We start from the raw sequence: 20,358 nt of genomic DNA, 5'->3' as shown, positions 1-20,358 counted from the left end.
AGTACTGTCCCTGCGACAGTGCGGCGCTCCCTCAGTACTGCCCCTCTGACAATGCGGCACTCCCTCAGTACTGACCCTCTGACAGTGCGGCCCTCCCTCAGTACTGACCCTCCCACAGTGCGGCACTCCCTCAGTACTGACCCTCTGACAGTGCGGCACTCCCTCAGTACTGACCCTCTGACAGTGCAGCACTCCCTAAGTACTGACCCTCCCACAGTGCGGCACTCCCTCAGTACTGACACTCCCACAGTGCGGCGCTCCTTCAGTACTGATACTCCCACAGTGCGGCACTCCCTCAGTACTGACCCTCAGACAGTGCAGTGCTCCCTCAGTACTGACCCTCCCACAGTGCGGCACTCCCTCAGTACTGACCCTCCCACAGTGCGGCGCTCCCTCAATACTGACCATCCCACAGTGCGGCGCTCCCTCAGTACTGACCCTCTGACAATGCGGCACTCCCTCAGTACTGACCCTCTGACAGTGCGGCCCTCCCTCAGTACTGACCCTCTGACAATGCGGCACTCCCTCAGTACTGACCCTCTGACAGTGCGGCGCTCCCTCAGCACTGACCCTCTGACAGTGCGGCACTCCCTCAGTACTGACCCTCCCACAGTGCGGCGCTCCCTCAGTACTGACCCTCTGACAGTGTGGCACTCCCTCAGTACTGACCCTCCGACAATGCAGCGCTCCCTCAGTACTGACCCTCTGACAGTGCGGCGCTGCCTCAGTACTGACCCTCTGACAGTGCGGCACTCCCTCAGTACTGACCCGCTGACAGTGCGGCGCTCCCTCGGCACTGACCCTCCATCAGTGCGGCGCTCCCTCAGTACTGACCCTCCCACAGTGCGGCGCTTTCTCAGAACTGACCCTCTGACAGTGCAGCACTCCCTCAGCACTGACCCTCTGACAGTGCGGCACTCCCTCAGCTCTGACCCTCTCACAGTGCGGCACTCCCCCAGCACTGACCCTCCAAAAGTGCGACGCTCCCTCAGTACTGACCCTCCGACAGTGCGATTCTCCCTCAGTGCTGACCCTCCGACAGTGCGGTGCTCCCTCAGTACTGACCCTCCCACAGTGCGGCGCTCCCTCAGTACTGACCCTCCCACAGTGCGGCGCTCCCTCAGTACTGACCCTCCGACAGTGTGGCGCTCCCTCAGTACTGACCCTCCCACAGTGCAGCACTCCCTCAGTACTGACCCTCCCACAGTGCGGCACTCCCTCAGTACTGACCCTCCCACAGTGCGGTTCTCCCTCAGCACTGACCCTCCCACAGTGCGGCGCTCCCTCAGTACTGACCCTCCGACAGTGCGGCGCTCCCTCAGTACTTACCCTCCGACAGTGGGGCGCTCCCTCAGTACTGACCCTCCCACAGTGCGGCGCTCCCTCAGTACTGACCCTCCCACAGTGCGGCTCTCCCTCAGTACTGACCCTCTGACAGTGCGGCGCTCCCTCAGTACTGACCCTCCCACAGTGCGGCTCTCCTTCAGGCAACTGAAGGCACAGCCGCCAATGGCAGTGAGATAGAAATCGGCGGCAATGGGACGGGGTGAGGGTTACGGGGGGAATGCTGGAAGCTCGCCAGTACCTTCTAAGTCCTCAACATAGCAGTAGACATCATACATGTCCTCTGGGTCTTGGGTACCATAGTTACGAACACCAGGGAATCCATCCATGTCACCATAGCAACCTTCCCGCGGGGTCTGAATAGGATACCTGGCGACGAGGACCGAAACAGTTGAAATACAAGCGGGGTCATGGGTCAGTCAAACACATTTAGAACACCAATACTGAGCATCCATTCAACTCCCTTAGGCTAAGAATAGTGGGTTAAGGACACCTTAGTTAAGATTTTGGTTACGATTAGTGTTAAGATTCGGATTATGTTTAAGAGTTAGGATCAGTGTTAAGTTTAGGACTAAGGTTAGGGCTACGGTTGGGGGTAAGGTTAAGATTAGGGTTAGAGTTAGGGTTAGGGTTAGAGTTAAGGTTAGGGTTAGAGTTGGGATCAGGATTAAGATTAGGGTTTGAGTTAAGATCAGGGTTAGTGTAGAGTTAGGACCAGGGCTAAGAGTAGTTATTAATGTAATTTGGCTCAAGGTGACGTTAGAGTTACTCTTTGGGCTAAGGTTAGGTTTCGGATTGGGTTTGAGGTACAGTTAGGGTTAGAGTTAGGGTTCTCTTACGGTCGGGATAAATTTGGGTTGAGGTTTGTGTGAGGGTTAGGGTTAGATTTCTGATCCAGTGATGTGGGTTAGGGATTAGGGGTTAGAGTTAGAGGTTAAGGTTCGCGTTTTGGGGTTAAGGTTCGAATTTCGGGGTTAAGGTTTGGGTTTCGGGGTTAAAGTTCAGGGTTAAGGATTGGATTTCGGTGTTAAGGTTTCGGTTTCAGGGTTAAGGTTCGCGTTTCGGGGTTAAGGATTGGGTTTTGGGGTTGAGGTTTGGGGTTAAGGATTGGGTTTCGGGGTTAAGGTTCGGGTTAAGGGTCGGGTTTCGGGGTGAAGGATTGGGTTTCGGGGTTAAGGATTGGGTTTCGGGGTTAAGGATTGGGTTTCGTAGTTAAGATTTGGTTTTCGGGGTTAAGGATTGGGTTTTGGGGTTAAGGGTCGGGTTTCGGGGTTAAGGATTGGGTTTCGGGGTTAAGGATTGGGTTTCGGGGTTTAGGATCGGGTCTCGGGGTTAAGGGTCGGGTTATGGGGTTAAGGATTGGGTTTCGGGGTTAAGGATTGGGTTTCGGGGTTTAGGATTGGGTTTCGGGGTTAAGGATCGGGTTTTGGGGTTAAGGATCGGGTTTCGGCGTCAAGGGTCGGGTTTCGAGGTTAAGTATTGGGTTTCGGGGTTAAGGATTGGTTTCGGGGTTGGGTTACGGGATTAAGGTTTGGTTTCGGGGTTAAGGGTCGGGTTTTGGGGTTAAGGATTGGGTTTCGGGGTTAAGGATTGGGTTTCGGGGTTAAGGATTGAGTTTTGGGGTTAAGGATTGGGTTTCGGGGTTAAGGATTGGGTTTCGGGGTTAAGGTTTGGGTTTCGGGGTTAAGGATTGGGTTTCGGGGTTAAGGATTGAGTTTTGGGGTTAAGGGTCGGGTTTCGGGGTTAAGAATTGGGTTTCCGGGTTAAGGCTCAGGTTTCGGGGTTAAGGATTGGGTTTCGGGGTTAAGGATTGGGTTTCGGGGTTAAGGGTCGGGTTTCGGGGTTAAGGATTGGGTTCCGGGGTTAAGGATCGGGTTTCGGGGTTAAGGTTTAGGTTTCGGGGTTAAGGGTCGGGTTTCGGGGTTAAGGGTTGGATTTCGGGGTTAAGGGTCGGGTTTCGGGGTTAAGGATTGGGTTTCGGGGTTAAGGATTGGGTTTCGGGGTTAAGGATTGGGTTTCGGGGTTAGGGATTGAGTTTTGGGGTTAAGGATTGGGTTTCGGGGTTAAGGATTGAGTTTCGGCGTTAAGATTTGGGTTTCGGGGTTAAGGATTGGGTTTCGGGGTTAAGGGTAGGGTTTTGGGGTTAAGGATTGGGTTTCGGGGTTAGGGATTGAGTTTTGGGGTTAAGGATTGGGTTTCGGGGTTAAGGTGTGGGTTTCGGGGTTAAGGGTCGGGTTTCGGGGATAAGGATTGGGTTTCGGGGTTAAGGATTGGGTTTCGGGGTTTAGGATCGGGTCTCGGGGTTAAGGGTCGGGTTATGGGGTTAAGGATTGGGTTTCGGGGTTAAGGATTGGGTTTCGGGGTTTAGGATTGGGTTTCGGGGTTAAGGATCGGGTTTTGGGGTTAAGGATCGGGTTTCGGCGTCAAGGGTCGGGTTTCGAGGTTAAGTATTGGGTTTCGGGGTTAAGGATTGGTTTCGGGGTTGGGTTACGGGATTAAGGTTTGGTTTCGGGGTTAAGGGTCGGGTTTTGGGGTTAAGGATTGGGTTTCGGGGTTAAGGATTGGGTTTCGGGGTTAAGGATTGAGTTTTGGGGTTAAGGATTGGGTTTCGGGGTTAAGGATTGGGTTTCGGGGTTAAGGTTTGGGTTTCGGGGTTAAGGATTGGGTTTCGGGGTTAAGGATTGAGTTTTGGGGTTAAGGGTCGGGTTTCGGGGTTAAGAATTGGGTTTCCGGGTTAAGGCTCAGGTTTCGGGGTTAAGGATTGGGTTTCGGGGTTAAGAATTGGGTTTCGGGGTTAAGGGTCGGGTTTCGGGGTTAAGGATTGGGTTCCGGGGTTAAGGATCGGGTTTCGGGGTTAAGGTTTAGGTTTCGGGGTTAAGGGTCGGGTTTCGGGGTTAAGGGTTGGATTTCGGGGTTAAGGGTCGGGTTTCGGGGTTAAGGATTGGGTTTCGGGGTTAAGGATTGGGTTTCGGGGTTAAGGATTGGGTTTCGGGGTTAGGGATTGAGTTTTGGGGTTAAGGATTGGGTTTCGGGGTTAAGGATTGAGTTTCGGCGTTAAGATTTGGGTTTCGGGGTTAAGGATTGGGTTTCGGGGTTAAGGGTAGGGTTTTGGGGTTAAGGATTGGGTTTCGGGGTTAGGGATTGAGTTTTGGGGTTAAGGATTGGGTTTCGGGGTTAAGGTGTGGGTTTCGGGGTTAAGGGTCGGGTTTCGGGGATAAGGATTGGGTTACAGGGTTAAGGATTGAGTTTTGGGGTTAAGGATTGGGTTTCGGGTTTAAGGATTGGGTTTCGGGGTTAAGGATTGTGTTTCGGGGTTAAGGATTGGGTTTCGGGGTTAAGGATTGGGTTTCGGGGTTAAGGATTGGGTTTCGGGGTTAGGGATTGAGTTTCGGGGTTAAGGATTGGGTTTCGGGGTTAAGGATTGGGTTTCGGCGTTAAGATTTGGGTTTCGGGGTTAAGGATTGGGTTTCGGGATTAAGGGTCGGGTTTCGGGGTTAAGAATTGGGTTTCGGCGTTAAGGATTGGGTTTCGGGGTTAAGGATTGGGTTTTGGGGTTAAGGTTTGGGTTTTGGGGTTAAGGATTGAGTTTTGGGGTTAAGATTTGTGTTTCGGAGTTAAGTTTTGGGTTTCGGGATTAAGGTTTGGGTGTCGGGGTTAAGATTAGGGTTTTGGGGTTAAAGTTTGGGTTTCGGGGTTAAGGATTGGGTTTCGGGGTTAAGGATTGGGTTTCGGGGTTAAGGATTGGGTTTTGGGGTTAAGGATTGGGATTCGGGGTTAAGGATTGGTTTTGGGGTTAAGGGTCGGGTTTCGGGGTTAAGGATCGGGTTTCGGCGTTAAGGGTCGGGTTTCGGGGTTAAGTATTGGGTTTCGGGGTTAAGGATTGGGTTTCGGGGTTAAGGTTTGGGTTACGGGATTAAGGTTTGGGTTTTGGGGTTAAGGGTCGGGTTTCGGGGTTAAGGATTGGGTTTCGGGGTTAAGATTTGGGTTTCGGGGTTAAGGATTGGGTTTCGGGGTTAAGGATTGTGTTTTGGGGTTAAGGGTCGGGTTTCGGGGTTAAGAATTGGGTTTCCGGGTTAAGGCTCAGGTTTCGGGGTTAAGGATTGGGTTTCGGGGTTAAGGATTGGGTTTCGGGATTAAAGGTCAGGTTTCGGGGTTAAGGATTGGGTTTCGGGGTTAAGGATTGGGTTTCGGGGTTAAGGATCGGGTTTCGGGGTTAAGGATCGGGTTTCGGGGTTAAGGATCGGGTTTCGGGGTTAAGGATTGGATTTCGGGGTTAAGGGTCGGGTTTCGGGGTTAAGGATTGGGTTTCGGGGTTAAGGATTGGTTTCGGGATTAAGGTTTGGGTTTCGGGGTTAAGGGTCGAGTTTCGGGGTTAAGGATTGGGTTACGGGATTAAGGTTTGGTTTCGGGGTTAAGGGTCGGGTTTTGGGGTTAAGGATTGCGTTTCGGGGTTAAGGATTGAGTTTTGAGGTTAAGGATTGGGTTTTGGGGTTAAGGATTGCGTTTCGGGGTTAAGGATTGAGTTTTCGGGTTAAGGGTCGGGTTTCGGGGTTAAGGATTGGGTTTCGGGGTTAAGAATTGGGATTCGGGATTAAGGTTTGGGTTTCGGGGTTAAGGGTCGAGTTTCGGGGTTAAGGATTGGGTTTCGGGGTTAAGGATGGCGTTTCAGGGTTAAGGATTGAGTTTTGGGGTTAAGGATTGGGTTTCAGGATTAAGGTTTGGGTTACGGGATTAAGGATTGGGTTTCGGGGTGAAGGATTGGGTTTCGGGGTGAAGGATTGGGTTTCGGGGTTAAGGGTCGGGTTTTGGGGTTAAGGATTGGGTTTCGGGGTTAAGGATTGCGTTTCGGGGTTAAGGATTGAGTTTTGGGGTTAAGGATTGGGTTTCGGGGTTAAGGTTTGGGTTTCGGGGTTAAGGATTGGGTTTCGGGGTTAAGGATTGGGTTTCGGGGTTAAGGATTGGGTTTCGGGGTTAAGGATTGGGTTTCGGGGTTAAGGTTTGGGTTTCGGGGTTAAGGATTGGGTTTCGGGGTTAAGATTTGGGTTTCGGGGTTAAGGATTGGGTTTCGGGGTTAAGGATTGAGTTTTGGGGTTAAGGGTCGGGTTTCCGGGTTAAGAATTGGGTTTCCGGGTTAAGGCTCAGGTTTCGGGGTTAAGGATCAGGTTTTGGGGTTAAGGATTGGGTTTCGGGGGTTAAGGATTGGGTTTCGGGGTTAAGGGTCGGGTTTCGGGGTTAAGGGTCGAGTTTCCGGGTTAAGGATTGGGTTTCGGGGTTAAGGATCGGGTTTCGGGGTTAAGGTTTGGGTTTCGGGGTTAAGGGTCGGGTTTCGGGGTTAAGGATTGGATTTCGGGGTTAAGGATTGGGTTTCGGGGTTAAGGATTGGGTTTCGGGGTTAAGGGTCGGGTTTCGGGGTTAAGGATTGGGTTTCAGGGTTAAGGATTGAGTTTTGGGGTTAAGGATTGGGTTTCGGGGTTAAGGATTGGGTTTCGGGGTAAAGGATTGGGTTTCGGGGTTAAGGATTGGGTTTCGGGGTTAAGGATTGGGTTTTGGGGTTAAGGATTGAGTTTTGGGGTTAAGATTTGGGTTTCGGGGTTAAGGGTTGGGTTTCGGGATTAAGGTTTGGGTTTCGGGGTTAAGGATTGGGTATAGGGGTTAAGGGTCGGGTTTCAGGGTTAAAGTTTGGGTTTCGGGGTTAAGGATTGGGTTTCGGGGTTAAGGATTGGGTTTCGGGGTTAAGGATTGGGTTTCGGGGTTAAGGGTCGGGTTTTGGGGTTAAGGATTGGGTTTCGGGGTTAAGGATTGGGTTTCGGGGTTAAGGATTGGGTTTTGGGGTTAAGGATTGAGTTTTGGGGTTAAGATTTGTGTTTTGGGGTTAAGGATTGGGTTTCGGGATTAAGGTTTGGGTTTCGGGGTTAAGGTTTGGTTTAGGGGTTAAGGGTCGGGTTTCGGGGTTAAAGTTTGGGTTTCGGGATTAAGGATTGGGTTTCGGGGTTAAGGATTGGGTTTCGGGGTTAAGGATTGGGTTTCGGGGTTAAGGGTCGGGTTTTGGGGTTAAGGATTGGGTTTTGGGGTTAAGGATTGGGTTTCGGGGTTAAGGATTGTGTTTCGGGGTTAAGGGTCGGGTTTCGGGGTTAAGAATTGGGTTTCGGCGTTAAGGATTGGGTTTCGGGGTTAAGGATTGGGTTTCGGGGTTAAGGTTTGGGTTTCGGGGTAAAGGATTGGGTTTCGGGGTTAAGGATTGGGTTTCGGGGTTAAGGATTGGGTTTCGGGGTTAAGGGTCGGGTTTTGGGGTTAAGGATTGGGTTTTGGGGTTAAGGATTGGGTTTCGGGGTTAAGGATTGAGTTTTGGGGTTAAGGGTCTGGTTTCTCGGTTAAGAATTGGGTTTCCGGGTTAAGGCTCAGGTTTCGGGGTTAAGGATTGGGTTTCGGGGTTAAGGGTCGGGTTCGGGGTTAAGGTTTAGGTTTCGGGGTTAAGGATCGGGTTTCGGGGTTAAGGGTCGGGTTTCGGGGTTAAGTATTGGGTTTCGGGGTTAAGGATTGGGTTTCGGGGTTAAGGTTTGGGTTACGGGATTAAGGTTTGGGTTTCGGGGTTAAAGGTCGGGTTTTGGGTTTAAGGATTGGGTTTTGGGGTTGAGGATTGGGTTTCGGGGTTTAGGCTTGGGTCTCGGGGTAAGGGTCGGGTTTTGGGGTTAAGGATTGGGTTTCGGGGTTAAGGATTGTGTATCGGGGTTAAGGATTGGTTTCGGGATTAAGGTTTGGGTTTCGGGGTTAAGGGTCGAGTTTCGGGGTTAAGGATTGGGTTACGGGATTAAGGTTTGGTTTCGGGGTTAAGGGTCGGGTTTTGGGGTTAAGGATTGCGTTTCGGGGTTAAGGATTGAGTTTTGAGGTTAAGGATTGGGTTTTGGGGTTAAGGATTGCGTTTCGGGGTTAAGGATTGAGTTTTCGGGTTAAGGGTCGGGTTTCGGGGTTAAGGATTGGGTTTCGGGGTTAAGAATTGGGATTCGGGATTAAGGTTTGGGTTTCGGGGTTAAGGGTCGAGTTTCGGGGTTAAGGATTGGGTTTCGGGGTTAAGGATGGCGTTTCAGGGTTAAGGATTGAGTTTTGGGGTTAAGGATTGGGTTTCAGGATTAAGGTTTGGGTTACGGGATTAAGGATTGGGTTTCGGGGTGAAGGATTGGGTTTCGGGGTGAAGGATTGGGTTTCGGGGTTAAGGGTCGGGTTTTGGGGTTAAGGATTGGGTTTCGGGGTTAAGGATTGCGTTTCGGGGTTAAGGATTGAGTTTTGGGGTTAAGGATTGGGTTTCGGGGTTAAGGTTTGGGTTTCGGGGTTAAGGATTGGGTTTTGGGGTTAAGGATTGGGTTTCGGGGTTAAGGATTGGGTTTCGGGGTTAAGGATTGGGTTTCGGGGTTAAGGTTTGGGTTTCGGGGTTAAGGATTGGGTTTCGGGGTTAAGATTTGGGTTTCGGGGTTAAGGATTGGGTTTCGGGGTTAAGGATTGAGTTTTGGGGTTAAGGGTCGGGTTTCCGGGTTAAGAATTGGGTTTCCGGGTTAAGGCTCAGGTTTCGGGGTTAAGGATCAGGTTTTGGGGTTAAGGATTGGGTTTCGGGGGTTAAGGATTGGGTTTCGGGGTTAAGGGTCGGGTTTCGGGGTTAAGGGTCGGGTTTCCGGGTTAAGGATTGGGTTTCGGGGTTAAGGATCGGGTTTCGGGGTTAAGGTTTGGGTTTCGGGGTTAAGGGTCGGGTTTCGGGGTTAAGGATTGGATTTCGGGGTTAAGGATTGGGTTTCGGGGTTAAGGATTGGGTTTCGGGGTTAAGGGTCGGGTTTCGGGGTTAAGGATTGGGTTTCAGGGTTAAGGATTGAGTTTTGGGGTTAAGGATTGGGTTTCGGGGTTAAGGATTGGGTTTCGGGGTAAAGGATTGGGTTTCGGGGTTAAGGATTGGGTTTCGGGGTTAAGGATTGGGTTTTGGGGTTAAGGATTGAGTTTTGGGGTTAAGATTTGGGTTTCGGGGTTAAGGGTTGGGTTTCGGGATTAAGGTTTGGGTTTCGGGGTTAAGGATTGGGTATAGGGGTTAAGGGTCGGGTTTCAGGGTTAAAGTTTGGGTTTCGGGGTTAAGGATTGGGTTTCGGGGTTAAGGATTGGGTTTCGGGGTTAAGGATTGGGTTTCGGGGTTAAGGGTCGGGTTTTGGGGTTAAGGATTGGGTTTCGGGGTTAAGGATTGGGTTTCGGGGTTAAGGATTGGGTTTTGGGGTTAAGGATTGAGTTTTGGGGTTAAGATTTGTGTTTTGGGGTTAAGGATTGGGTTTCGGGATTAAGGTTTGGGTTTCGGGGTTAAGGTTTGGGTTTAGGGGTTAAGGGTCGGGTTTCGGGGTTAAAGTTTGGGTTTCGGGATTAAGGATTGGGTTTCGGGGTTAAGGATTGGGTTTCGGGGTTAAGGATTGGGTTTCGGGGTTAAGGGTCGGGTTTTGGGGTTAAGGATTGGGTTTTGGGGTTAAGGATTGGGTTTCGGGGTTAAGGATTGTGTTTCGGGGTTAAGGGTCGGGTTTCGGGGTTAAGAATTGGGTTTCGGCGTTAAGGATTGGGTTTCGGGGTTAAGGATTGGGTTTCGGGGTTAAGGTTTGGGTTTCGGGGTAAAGGATTGGGTTTCGGGGTTAAGGATTGGGTTTCGGGGTTAAGGATTGGGTTTCGGGGTTAAGGGTCGGGTTTTGGGGTTAAGGATTGGGTTTTGGGGTTAAGGATTGGGTTTCGGGGTTAAGGATTGAGTTTTGTGGTTAAGGGTCTGGTTTCTCGGTTAAGAATTGGGTTTCCGGGTTAAGGCTCAGGTTTCGGGGTTAAGGATTGGGTTTCGGGGTTAAGGGTCGGGTTCGGGGTTAAGGTTTAGGTTTCGGGGTTAAGGATCGGGTTTCGGGGTTAAGGGTCGGGTTTCGGGGTTAAGTATTGGGTTTCGGGGTTAAGGATTGGGTTTCGGGGTTAAGGTTTGGGTTACGGGATTAAGGTTTGGGTTTCGGGGTTAAAGGTCGGGTTTTGGGTTTAAGGATTGGGTTTTGGGGTTGAGGATTGGGTTTCGGGGTTTAGGCTTGGGTCTCGGGGTTAAGGGTCGGGTTTTGGGGTTAAGGATTGGGTTTCGGGGTTAAGGATTGTGTATCGGGGTTAAGGATTGGGTTTCGGGGTTAAGGATTGGGTTCCGGGGTTAAGGATCGGGTTTCGGGGTTAAGGTTTAGGTTTCGGGGTTAAGGGTCGGGTTTCGGGGTTAAGGATTGGATTTCGGGGTTAAGGGTCGGGTTTCGGGGTTAAGGATTGGGTTTCGGGGTTAAGGATTGGGTTTCGGGGTTAAGGATTGGGTTTCGGGGTTAGGGATTGAGTTTTGGGGTTAAGGATTGGGTTTCGGGGTTAAGGATTGAGTTTCGGCGTTAAGATTTGGGTTTCGGGGTTAAGGATTGGGTTTCGGGGTTAAGGGTAGGGTTTTGGGGTTAAGGATTGGGTTTCGGGGTTAGGGATTGAGTTTTGGGGTTAAGGATTGGGTTTCGGGGTTAAGGTTTGGGTTTCGGGGTTAAGGGTCGGGTTTCGGGGATAAGGATTGGGTTACAGGGTTAAGGATTGAGTTTTGGGGTTAAGGATTGGGTTTCGGGTTTAAGGATTGGGTTTCGGGGTTAAGGATTGGGTTTTGGGGTTAAGGATTGGGTTTCGGGGTTAAGGATTGAGTTTCGGCGTTAAGATTTGGGTTTCGGGGTTAAGGATTGTGTTTCGGGGTTAAGGATTGGGTTTCGGGGTTAAGGATTGGGTTTCGGGGTTAAGGATTGGGTTTCGGGGTTAGGGATTGAGTTTCGGGGTTAAGGATTGGGTTTCGGGGTTAAGGATTGGGTTTCGGCGTTAAGATTTGGGTTTCGGGGTTAAGGATTGGGTTTCGGGATTAAGGGTCGGGTTTCGGGGTTAAGAATTGGGTTTCGGCGTTAAGGATTGGGTTTCGGGGTTAAGGATTGGGTTTTGGGGTTAAGGTTTGGGTTTTGGGGTTAAGGATTGAGTTCTGGGGTTAAGATTTGTGTTTCGGGGTTAAGTTTTGGGTTTCGGGATTAAGGTTTGGGTGTCGGGGTTAAGATTAGGGTTTTGGGGTTAAAGTTTGGGTTTCGGGGTTAAGGATTGGGTTTCGGGGTTAAGGATTGGGTTTCGGGGTTAAGGATTGGGTTTTGGGGTTAAGGATTGAGTTTTGGGGTTAAGGGTCTGGTTTCTGGGTTAAGAATTGTGTTTCCGGGTTAAGGCTCAGGTTTCGGGGTTAAGGATTGGGTTCCGGGGTTAAGGATCGGGTTTCGGGGTTAAGGTTTAGGTTTCGGGGTTAAGGGTCGGGTTTCGGGGTTAAGGATTGGATTTCGGGGTTAAGGATTGGGTTTCGGGGTTAAGGATTGGGTTTCGGGGTTAAGGATTGGGTTTCGGGGTTAGGGATTGAGTTTTGGGGTTAAGGATTGGGTTTCGGGGTTAAGGATTGAGTTTCGGCGTTAAGATTTGGGTTTCGGGGTTAAGGATTGGGTTTCGGGGTTAAGGGTAGGGTTTTGGGGTTAAGGATTGGGTTTCGGGGTTAGGGATTGAGTTTTGGGGTTAAGGATTGGGTTTCGGGGTTAAGGTTTGGGTTTCGGGGTTAAGGGTCGGGTTTCGGGGATAAGGATTGGGTTACAGGGTTAAGGATTGAGTTTTGGGGTTAAGGATTGGGTTTCGGGTTTAAGGATTGGGTTTCGGGGTTAAGGATTGGGTTTTGGGGTTAAGGATTGGGTTTCGGGGTTAAGGATTGGGTTTCGGGGTTAAGGATTGAGTTTCGGCGTTAAGATTTGGGTTTCGGGGTTAAGGATTGTGTTTCGGGGTTAAGGATTGGGTTTCGGGGTTAAGGATTGGGTTTCGGGGTTAAGGATTGGGTTTCGGGGTTAGGGATTGAGTTTCGGGGTTAAGGATTGGGTTTCGGGGTTAAGGATTGGGTTTCGGCGTTAAGATTTGGGTTTCGGGGTTAAGGATTGGGTTTCGGGATTAAGGGTCGGGTTTCGGGGTTAAGAATTGGGTTTCGGCGTTAAGGATTGGGTTTCGGGGTTAAGGATTGGGTTTTGGGGTTAAGGTTTGGGTTTTGGGGTTAAGGATTGAGTTCTGGGGTTAAGATTTGTGTTTCGGGGTTAAGTTTTGGGTTTCGGGATTAAGGTTTGGGTGTCGGGGTTAAGATTAGGGTTTTGGGGTTAAAGTTTGGGTTTCGGGGTTAAGGATTGGGTTTCGGGGTTAAGGATTGGGTTTCGGGGTTAAGGATTGGGTTTTGGGGTTAAGGATTGAGTTTTGGGGTTAAGGGTCTGGTTTCTGGGTTAAGAATTGTGTTTCCGGGTTAAGGCTCAGGTTTCGGGGTTAAGGATTGGTTTTGGGGTTAAGGGTCGGGTTTCGGGGTTAAGGATCGGGTTTCGGCGTTAAGGGTCGGGTTTCGGGGTTAAGTATTGGGTTTCGGGGTTAAGGATTGGGTTTCGGGGTTAAGGTTTGGGTTACGGGATTAAGGTTTGGGTTTTGGGGTTAAGGGTCGGGTTTGGGGGTTAAGGATTGGGTTTCGGGGTTAAGGATTGGGTTTCGGGGTTGAGGATTGAGTTTTGGGGTTAAGGATTGGGTTTCGGGGTTAAGGATTGGGTTTCGGGGTTAAGATTTGGGTTTCGGGGTTAAGGATTGGGTTTCGGGGTTAAGGATTGTGTTTTGGGGTTAAGGGTCGGGTTTCGGGGTTAAGAATTGGGTTTCCGGGTTAAGGCTCAGGTTTCGGGGTTAAGGATTGGGTTTCGGGGTTAAGGATTGGGTTTTGGGGTTAAGATTTGGGTTTCGGGGTTAAGGGTTGGGTTTCGGGATTAAGGTTTGGGTTTCGGGGTTAAGGATTGGGTATAGGGGTTAAGGGTCGGGTTTCAGGGTTAAAGTTTGGGTTTCGGGGTTAAGGATTGGGTTTCGGGGTTAAGGATTGGGTTTCGGGGTTAAGGATTGGGTTTCGGGGTTAAGGGTCGGGTTTTGGGGTTAAGGATTGGGTTTCGGGGTTAAGGATTGGGTTTCGGGGTTAAGGATTGGGTTTTGGGGTTAAGGATTGAGTTTTGGGGTTAAGATTTGTGTTTTGGGGTTAAGGATTGGGTTTCGGGATTAAGGTTTGGGTTTCGGGGTTAAGGTTTGGGTTTAGGGGTTAAGGGTCGGGTTTCGGGGTTAAAGTTTGGGTTTCGGGATTAAGGATTGGGTTTCGGGGTTAAGGATTGGGTTTCGGGGTTAAGGATTGGGTTTCGGGGTTAAGGGTCGGGTTTTGGGGTTAAGGATTGGGTTTTGGGGTTAAGGATTGGGTTTCGGGGTTAAGGATTGTGTTTCGGGGTTAAGGGTCGGGTTTCGGGGTTAAGAATTGGGTTTCGGCGTTAAGGATTGGGTTTCGGGGTTAAGGATTGGGTTTCGGGGTTAAGGTTTGGGTTTCGGGGTAAAGGATTGGGTTTCGGGGTTAAGGATTGGGTTTCGGGGTTAAGGATTGGGTTTCGGGGTTAAGGGTCGGGTTTTGGGGTTAAGGATTGGGTTTTGGGGTTAAGGATTGGGTTTCGGGGTTAAGGATTGAGTTTTGGGGTTAAGGGTCTGGTTTCTCGGTTAAGAATTGGGTTTCCGGGTTAAGGCTCAGGTTTCGGGGTTAAGGATTGGGTTTCGGGGTTAAGGGTCGGGTTCGGGGTTAAGGTTTAGGTTTCGGGGTTAAGGATCGGGTTTCGGGGTTAAGGGTCGGGTTTCGGGGTTAAGTATTGGGTTTCGGGGTTAAGGATTGGGTTTCGGGGTTAAGGTTTGGGTTACGGGATTAAGGTTTGGGTTTCGGGGTTAAAGGTCGGGTTTTGGGTTTAAGGATTGGGTTTTGGGGTTGAGGATTGGGTTTCGGGGTTTAGGCTTGGGTCTCGGGGTTAAGGGTCGGGTTTTGGGGTTAAGGATTGGGTTTCGGGGTTAAGGATTGTGTATCGGGGTTAAGGATTGGGTTTCGGGGTTAAGGATTGGGTTCCGGGGTTAAGGATCGGGTTTCGGGGTTAAGGTTTAGGTTTCGGGGTTAAGGGTCGGGTTTCGGGGTTAAGGATTGGATTTCGGGGTTAAGGGTCGGGTTTCGGGGTTAAGGATTGGGTTTCGGGGTTAAGGATTGGGTTTCGGGGTTAAGGATTGGGTTTCGGGGTTAGGGATTGAGTTTTGGGGTTAAGGATTGGGTTTCGGGGTTAAGGATTGAGTTTCGGCGTTAAGATTTGGGTTTCGGGGTTAAGGATTGGGTTTCGGGGTTAAGGGTAGGGTTTTGGGGTTAAGGATTGGGTTTCGGGGTTAGGGATTGAGTTTTGGGGTTAAGGATTGGGTTTCGGGGTTAAGGTTTGGGTTTCGGGGTTAAGGGTCGGGTTTCGGGGATAAGGATTGGGTTACAGGGTTAAGGATTGAGTTTTGGGGTTAAGGATTGGGTTTCGGGTTTAAGGATTGGGTTTCGGGGTTAAGGATTGGGTTTTGGGGTTAAGGATTGGGTTTCGGGGTTAAGGATTGAGTTTCGGCGTTAAGATTTGGGTTTCGGGGTTAAGGATTGTGTTTCGGGGTTAAGGATTGGGTTTCGGGGTTAAGGATTGGGTTTCGGGGTTAAGGATTGGGTTTCGGGGTTAGGGATTGAGTTTCGGGGTTAAGGATTGGGTTTCGGGGTTAAGGATTGGGTTTCGGCGTTAAGATTTGGGTTTCGGGGTTAAGGATTGGGTTTCGGGATTAAGGGTCGGGTTTCGGGGTTAAGAATTGGGTTTCGGCGTTAAGGATTGGGTTTCGGGGTTAAGGATTGGGTTTTGGGGTTAAGGTTTGGGTTTTGGGGTTAAGGATTGAGTTCTGGGGTTAAGATTTGTGTTTCGGGGTTAAGTTTTGGGTTTCGGGATTAAGGTTTGGGTGTCGGGGTTAAGATTAGGGTTTTGGGGTTAAAGTTTGGGTTTCGGGGTTAAGGATTGGGTTTCGGGGTTAAGGATTGGGTTTCGGGGTTAAGGATTGGGTTTTGGGGTTAAGGATTGAGTTTTGGGGTTAAGGGTCTGGTTTCTGGGTTAAGAATTGTGTTTCCGGGTTAAGGCTCAGGTTTCGGGGTTAAGGATTGGGTTCCGGGGTTAAGGATCGGGTTTCGGGGTTAAGGTTTAGGTTTCGGGGTTAAGGGTCGGGTTTCGGGGTTAAGGATTGGATTTCGGGGTTAAGGGTCGGGTTTCGGGGTTAAGGATTGGGTTTCGGGGTTAAGGATTGGGTTTCGGGGTTAAGGATTGGGTTTTGGGGTTAAGGATTGGGTTTCGGGGTTAAGGATTGAGTTTCGGCGTTAAGATTTGGGTTTCGGGGTTAAGGATTGTGTTTCGGGGTTAAGGATTGGGTTTCGGGGTTAAGGATTGGGTTTCGGGGTTAAGGATTGGGTTTCGGGGTTAGGGATTGAGTTTCGGGGTTAAGGATTGGGTTTCGGGGTTAAGGATTGGGTTTCGGCGTTAAGATTTGGGTTTCGGGGTTAAGGATTGGGTTTCGGGATTAAGGGTCGGGTTTCGGGGTTAAGAATTGGGTTTCGGCGTTAAGGATTGGGTTTCGGGGTTAAGGATTGGGTTTTGGGGTTAAGGTTTGGGTTTTGGGGTTAAGGATTGAGTTCTGGGGTTAAGATTTGTGTTTCGGGGTTAAGTTTTGGGTTTCGGGATTAAGGTTTGGGTGTCGGGGTTAAGATTAGGGTTTTGGGGTTAAAGTTTGGGTTTCGGGGTTAAGGATTGGGTTTCGGGGTTAAGGATTGGGTTTCGGGGTTAAGGATTGGGTTTTGGGGTTAAGGATTGAGTTTTGGGGTTAAGGGTCTGGTTTCTGGGTTAAGAATTGTGTTTCCGGGTTAAGGCTCAGGTTTCGGGGTTAAGGATTGGTTTTGGGGTTAAGGGTCGGGTTTCGGGGTTAAGGATCGGGTTTCGGCGTTAAGGGTCGGGTTTCGGGGTTAAGTATTGGGTTTCGGGGTTAAGGATTGGGTTTCGGGGTTAAGGTTTGGGTTACGGGATTAAGGTTTGGGTTTTGGGGTTAAGGGTCGGGTTTGGGGGTTAAGGATTGGGTTTCGGGGTTAAGGATTGGGTTTCGGGGTTGAGGATTGAGTTTTGGGGTTAAGGATTGGGTTTCGGGGTTAAGGATTGGGTTTCGGGGTTAAGATTTGGGTTTCGGGGTTAAGGATTGGGTTTCGGGGTTAAGGATTGTGTTTTGGGGTTAAGGGTCGGGTTTCGGGGTTAAGAATTGGGTTTCCGGGTTAAGGCTCAGGTTTCGGGGTTAAGGATTGGGTTTCGGGGTTAAGGATTGGGTTTCGGGATTAAAGGTCGGGTTTCGGGGTTAAGGATTGGGTTTCGGGGTTAAGGATTGGGTTTCGGGGTTAAGGATCGGGTTTCGGGGTTAAGGATTGGATTTCGGGGTTAAGGGTCGGGTTTCGGGGTTAAGGATTGGGTTTCGGGGTTAAGGATTGGTTTCGGGATTAAGGTTTGGGTTTCGGGGTTAAGGGTCGAGTTTCGGGGTTAAGGATTGCGTTTCGGGGTTAAGGATTGAGTTTTGAGGTTAAGGATTGGGTTTTGGGGTTAAGGATTGCGTTTCGGGGTTAAGGATTGAGTTTTCAGGTTAAGGGTCGGGTTTCGGGGTTAAGGATTGGGTTTCGGGGTTAAGAATTGGGATTCGGGATTAAGGTTTGGGTTTCGGGGTTAAGGGTCGAGTTTCGGGGTTAAGGATTGGGTTTCGGGGTTAAGGATGGCGTTTCAGGGTTAAGGATTGAGTTTTGGGGTTAAGGATTGGGTTTCAGGATTAAGGTTTGGGTTACGGGATTAAGGATTGGGTTTCGGGGTGAAGGATTGGGTTTCGGGGTGAAGGATTGGGTTTCGGGGTTAAGGGTCGGGTTTTGGGGTTAAGGATTGGGTTTCGGGGTTAAGGATTGCGTTTCGGGGTTAAGGATTGAGTTTTGGGGTTAAGGATTGGGTTTCGGGGTTAAGGTTTGGGTTTCGGGGTTAAGGATTGGGTTTCGGGGTTAAGGATTGGGTTTCGGGGTTAAGGATTGGGTTTCGGGGTTAAGGTTTGGGTTTCGGGGTTAAGGTTTGGGTTTCGGGGTTAAGGTTTGGGTTTTGGGGTTAAGGGTCGGGTTTCGGGGTTAAGGATTGTGTTTCAGGGTTAAGGATTGAGTTTTGGGGTTAAGGATTGGGTTTCGGGGTTAAGGATTGGGTTTCGGGGTAAATGATTGGGTTTCGGGGTTAAGGATTGGGTTTCGGGGTTAAGGATTGGGTTTTGGGGTTAAGGATTGAGTTTTGGGGTTAAGATTTGGGTTTCGGGGTTAAGGATTGGGTTTCGGGATTAAGGTTTGGGTTTCGGGGTTAAGGATTGGGTATAGGGGTTAAGGGTCGGGTTTTGGGGTTAAGGATTGGGTTTCGGGGTTAAGGATTGGGTTTCGGGGTTAAGGATTGGGTTTTGGGGTTAAGGATTGAGTTTTGGGGTTAAGATTTGTGTTTTGGGGTTAAGGATTGGGTTTCGGGATTAAGGTTTGGGTTTCGGGGTTAAGGTTTGGGTTTTGGGGTTAAGGATTGAGTTTTGGGGTTAAGGGTCGGGTTTCGGGGTTAAGGATTGGGTTACAGGGTTAAGGATTGAGTTTTGGGGTTAAGGATTGGGTTTCGGGGTTAAGGTTTGGGTTTCGGGGTAAAGGATTGGGTTTCGGGGTTAAGGATTGGGTTTCGGGGTTAAGGATTGGGTTTCGGGGTTAAGGATTGGGTTTCGGGGTTAAGGGTCGGGTTTTGGGGTTAAGGATTGGGTTTTGGGGTTAAGGATTGGGTTTCGGGGTTAAGGATTGAGTTTTGGGGTTAAGGGTCTGGTTTCTGGGTTAAGAATTGGGTTTCCGGGTTAAGGCTCAGGTTTCGGGGTTAAGGATTGGGTTTCGGGGTTAAGGGTCGGGTTCGGGGTTAAGGTTTAGGTTTCGGGGTTAAGGATCGGGTTTCGGGGTTAAGGGTCGGGTTTCGGGGTTAAGTATTGGGTTTCGGGGTTAAGGATTGGGTTTCGGGGTTAAGGTTTGGGTTACGGGATTAAGGTTTGGGTTTCGGGGTTAAGGGTCGGGTTTTGGGTTTAAGGATTGGGTTTTGGGGTTGAGGATTGGGTTTCGGGGTTTAGGATTGGGTCTCGGGGTTAAGGGTCGGGTTTTGGGGTTAAGGATTGGGTTTCGGGGTTAAGGATTGTGTATCGGGGTTAAGGATTGGGTTTCAGTGTTAAGGATTGGGTTTCGGGGTTAAGGATTGAGTTTTGGGGTTAAGGATTGTGTTTCGGGGTTAAGGATTGGGTTTCGGGGTTAAGGTTTGGGTTACGGGGTTAAGGTTTGGGTTTCGGGGTAAAGGGTCGGGTTTTGGGGTTAAGGATTGAGTTTCGGGGTTAAGGATTGAGTTTTGGGGTTAAGGATTGGGTTTCGGGGTTAAGGTTTGGGTTTCGGGGTAAAGGATTGGGTTTCGGGGTTAAGGATTGAGTTTTGGGGTTAAGGGTCGGGTTTCGGGGTTAATGTTTGGGTTTCGGGGTTAAGGATTGGGTTTCGGGGTTAAGGATTGGGTTTCGGGGTTAAGGATTGGGTTTCGGGGTTAAGGGTCGGGTTTTGGGGTTAAGGATTGGGTTTTGGGGTTAAGGATTGGGTTTCGGGGTTAAGGGTCGGGTTTCGGGGTTAAGAATTGGGTTTCGGCGTTAAGGATTGGGTTTCGGGGTTAAGGATTGGGTTTCGGGGTTAAGGTTTGGGTTTCGGGGTAAAGGATTGGGTTTCGGGGTTAAGGATTGGGTTTTGGGGTTAAGGATTGGGTTTCGGGGTTAAGGGTCGGGTTTTGGGGTTAAGGATTGGGTTTTGGGGTTAAGGATTGGGTTTCGGGGTTAAGGATTGAGTTTTGGGGTTAAGGGTCTGGTTTCTGGGTTAAGAATTGGGTTTCCGGGTTAAGGCTCAGGTTTCGGGGTTAAGGATTGGGTTTCGGGGTTAAGGGTCGGGTTCGGGGTTAAGGTTTAGGTTTCGGGGTTAAGGATCGGGTTTCGGGGTTAAGGGTCGGGTTTCGGGGTTAAGTATTGGGTTTCGGGGTTAAGGATTGGGTTTCGGGGTTAAGGTTTGGGTTACGGGATTAAGGTTTGGGTTTCGGGGTTAAGGGTCGGGTTTTGGGGTTAAGGATTGGGTTGTGGGGTTGAGGATTGGGTTTCGGGGTTTAGGATTGGGTCTCGGGGTTAAGGGTCGGGTTTTGGGGTTAAGGATTGGGTTTCGGGGTTAAGGATTGTGTTTCGGGGTTAAGGATTGGGTTTCAGTGTTAAGGATTGGGTTTCGGGGTTAAGGATTGAGTTTTGGGGTTAAGGATTGTGTTTCGGGGTTAAGGATTGGGTTTCGGGGTTAAGGTTTGGGTTACGGGGTTAAGGTTTGGGTTTCGGGGTAAAGGGTCGGGTTTTGGGGTTAAGGATTGAGTTTCGGGGTTAAGGATTGAGTTTTGGGGTTAAGGATTGGGTTTCGGGGTTAAGGTTTGGGTTTCGGGGTAAAGGATTGGGTTTCGGGGTTAAGGATTGAGTTTTGGGGTTAAGGGTCGGGTTTCGGGGTTAAGAATTGGGTTTCCGGGTAAAGGCTCAGGTTTCGGGGTTAAGGATTGGGTTTCGGGGTTAAGGATTGTGTTTCGGGGTTAAGGGTCGGGTTTCGGGGTTAAGAATTGGGTTTCGGTGTTAAGGATTGGGTTTCGGGGTTAAGGTTTGGGTTTCGGGGTTAAGGATTGGGTTTCGGGGTTAAGGGTCGGGTTTTGGGGTTAAGGATTGGGTTTTGGGGTTAAGGATTGGGTTTCGGGGTTAAGGATTGAGTTTTGGGGTTAAGGGTCTGGTTTCTGGGTTAAGAATTGGGTTTCCGGGTTAAGGCTCAGGTTTCGGGGTTAAGGATTGGGTTTCGGGGTTAAGGGTCGGGTTCGGGGTTAAGGTTTAGGTTTCGGGGTTAAGGATCGGGTTTCGGGGTTAAGGGTCGGGTTTCGGGGTTAAGTATTGGGTTACGGGATTAAGGTTTGGGTT

The 20,358-nt window shown here is 50.0% G+C and overlaps 2 protein-coding genes across 2 annotated transcripts in view; one reads left to right on the top strand and one right to left on the bottom strand.

The window, feature by feature from the left end:
- Positions 1-20,358, top strand: part of LOC140402849 (NAD(P)H-hydrate epimerase-like) — a 923,606-nt gene that overhangs the window by 336,401 nt on the left and 566,847 nt on the right. The window lies entirely within an intron of this gene.
- Positions 1-20,358, bottom strand: part of LOC140402853 (brevican core protein-like) — a 68,699-nt gene that overhangs the window by 10,142 nt on the left and 38,199 nt on the right. Inside the window, exon 5 of the mRNA XM_072490478.1 lies at positions 1,586-1,713. Within this exon, the coding sequence (XP_072346579.1) occupies positions 1,586-1,713 (128 nt within the window). The remainder of the gene's footprint in view (positions 1-1,585; positions 1,714-20,358) is intronic.

Source organism: Scyliorhinus torazame, chromosome 26 (assembly GCF_047496885.1).
Source record: "Scyliorhinus torazame isolate Kashiwa2021f chromosome 26, sScyTor2.1, whole genome shotgun sequence".
Lineage (NCBI taxonomy): Eukaryota > Metazoa > Chordata > Chondrichthyes > Carcharhiniformes > Scyliorhinidae > Scyliorhinus > Scyliorhinus torazame.
This window is presented reverse-complemented; position numbering and strand designations above follow the sequence as displayed.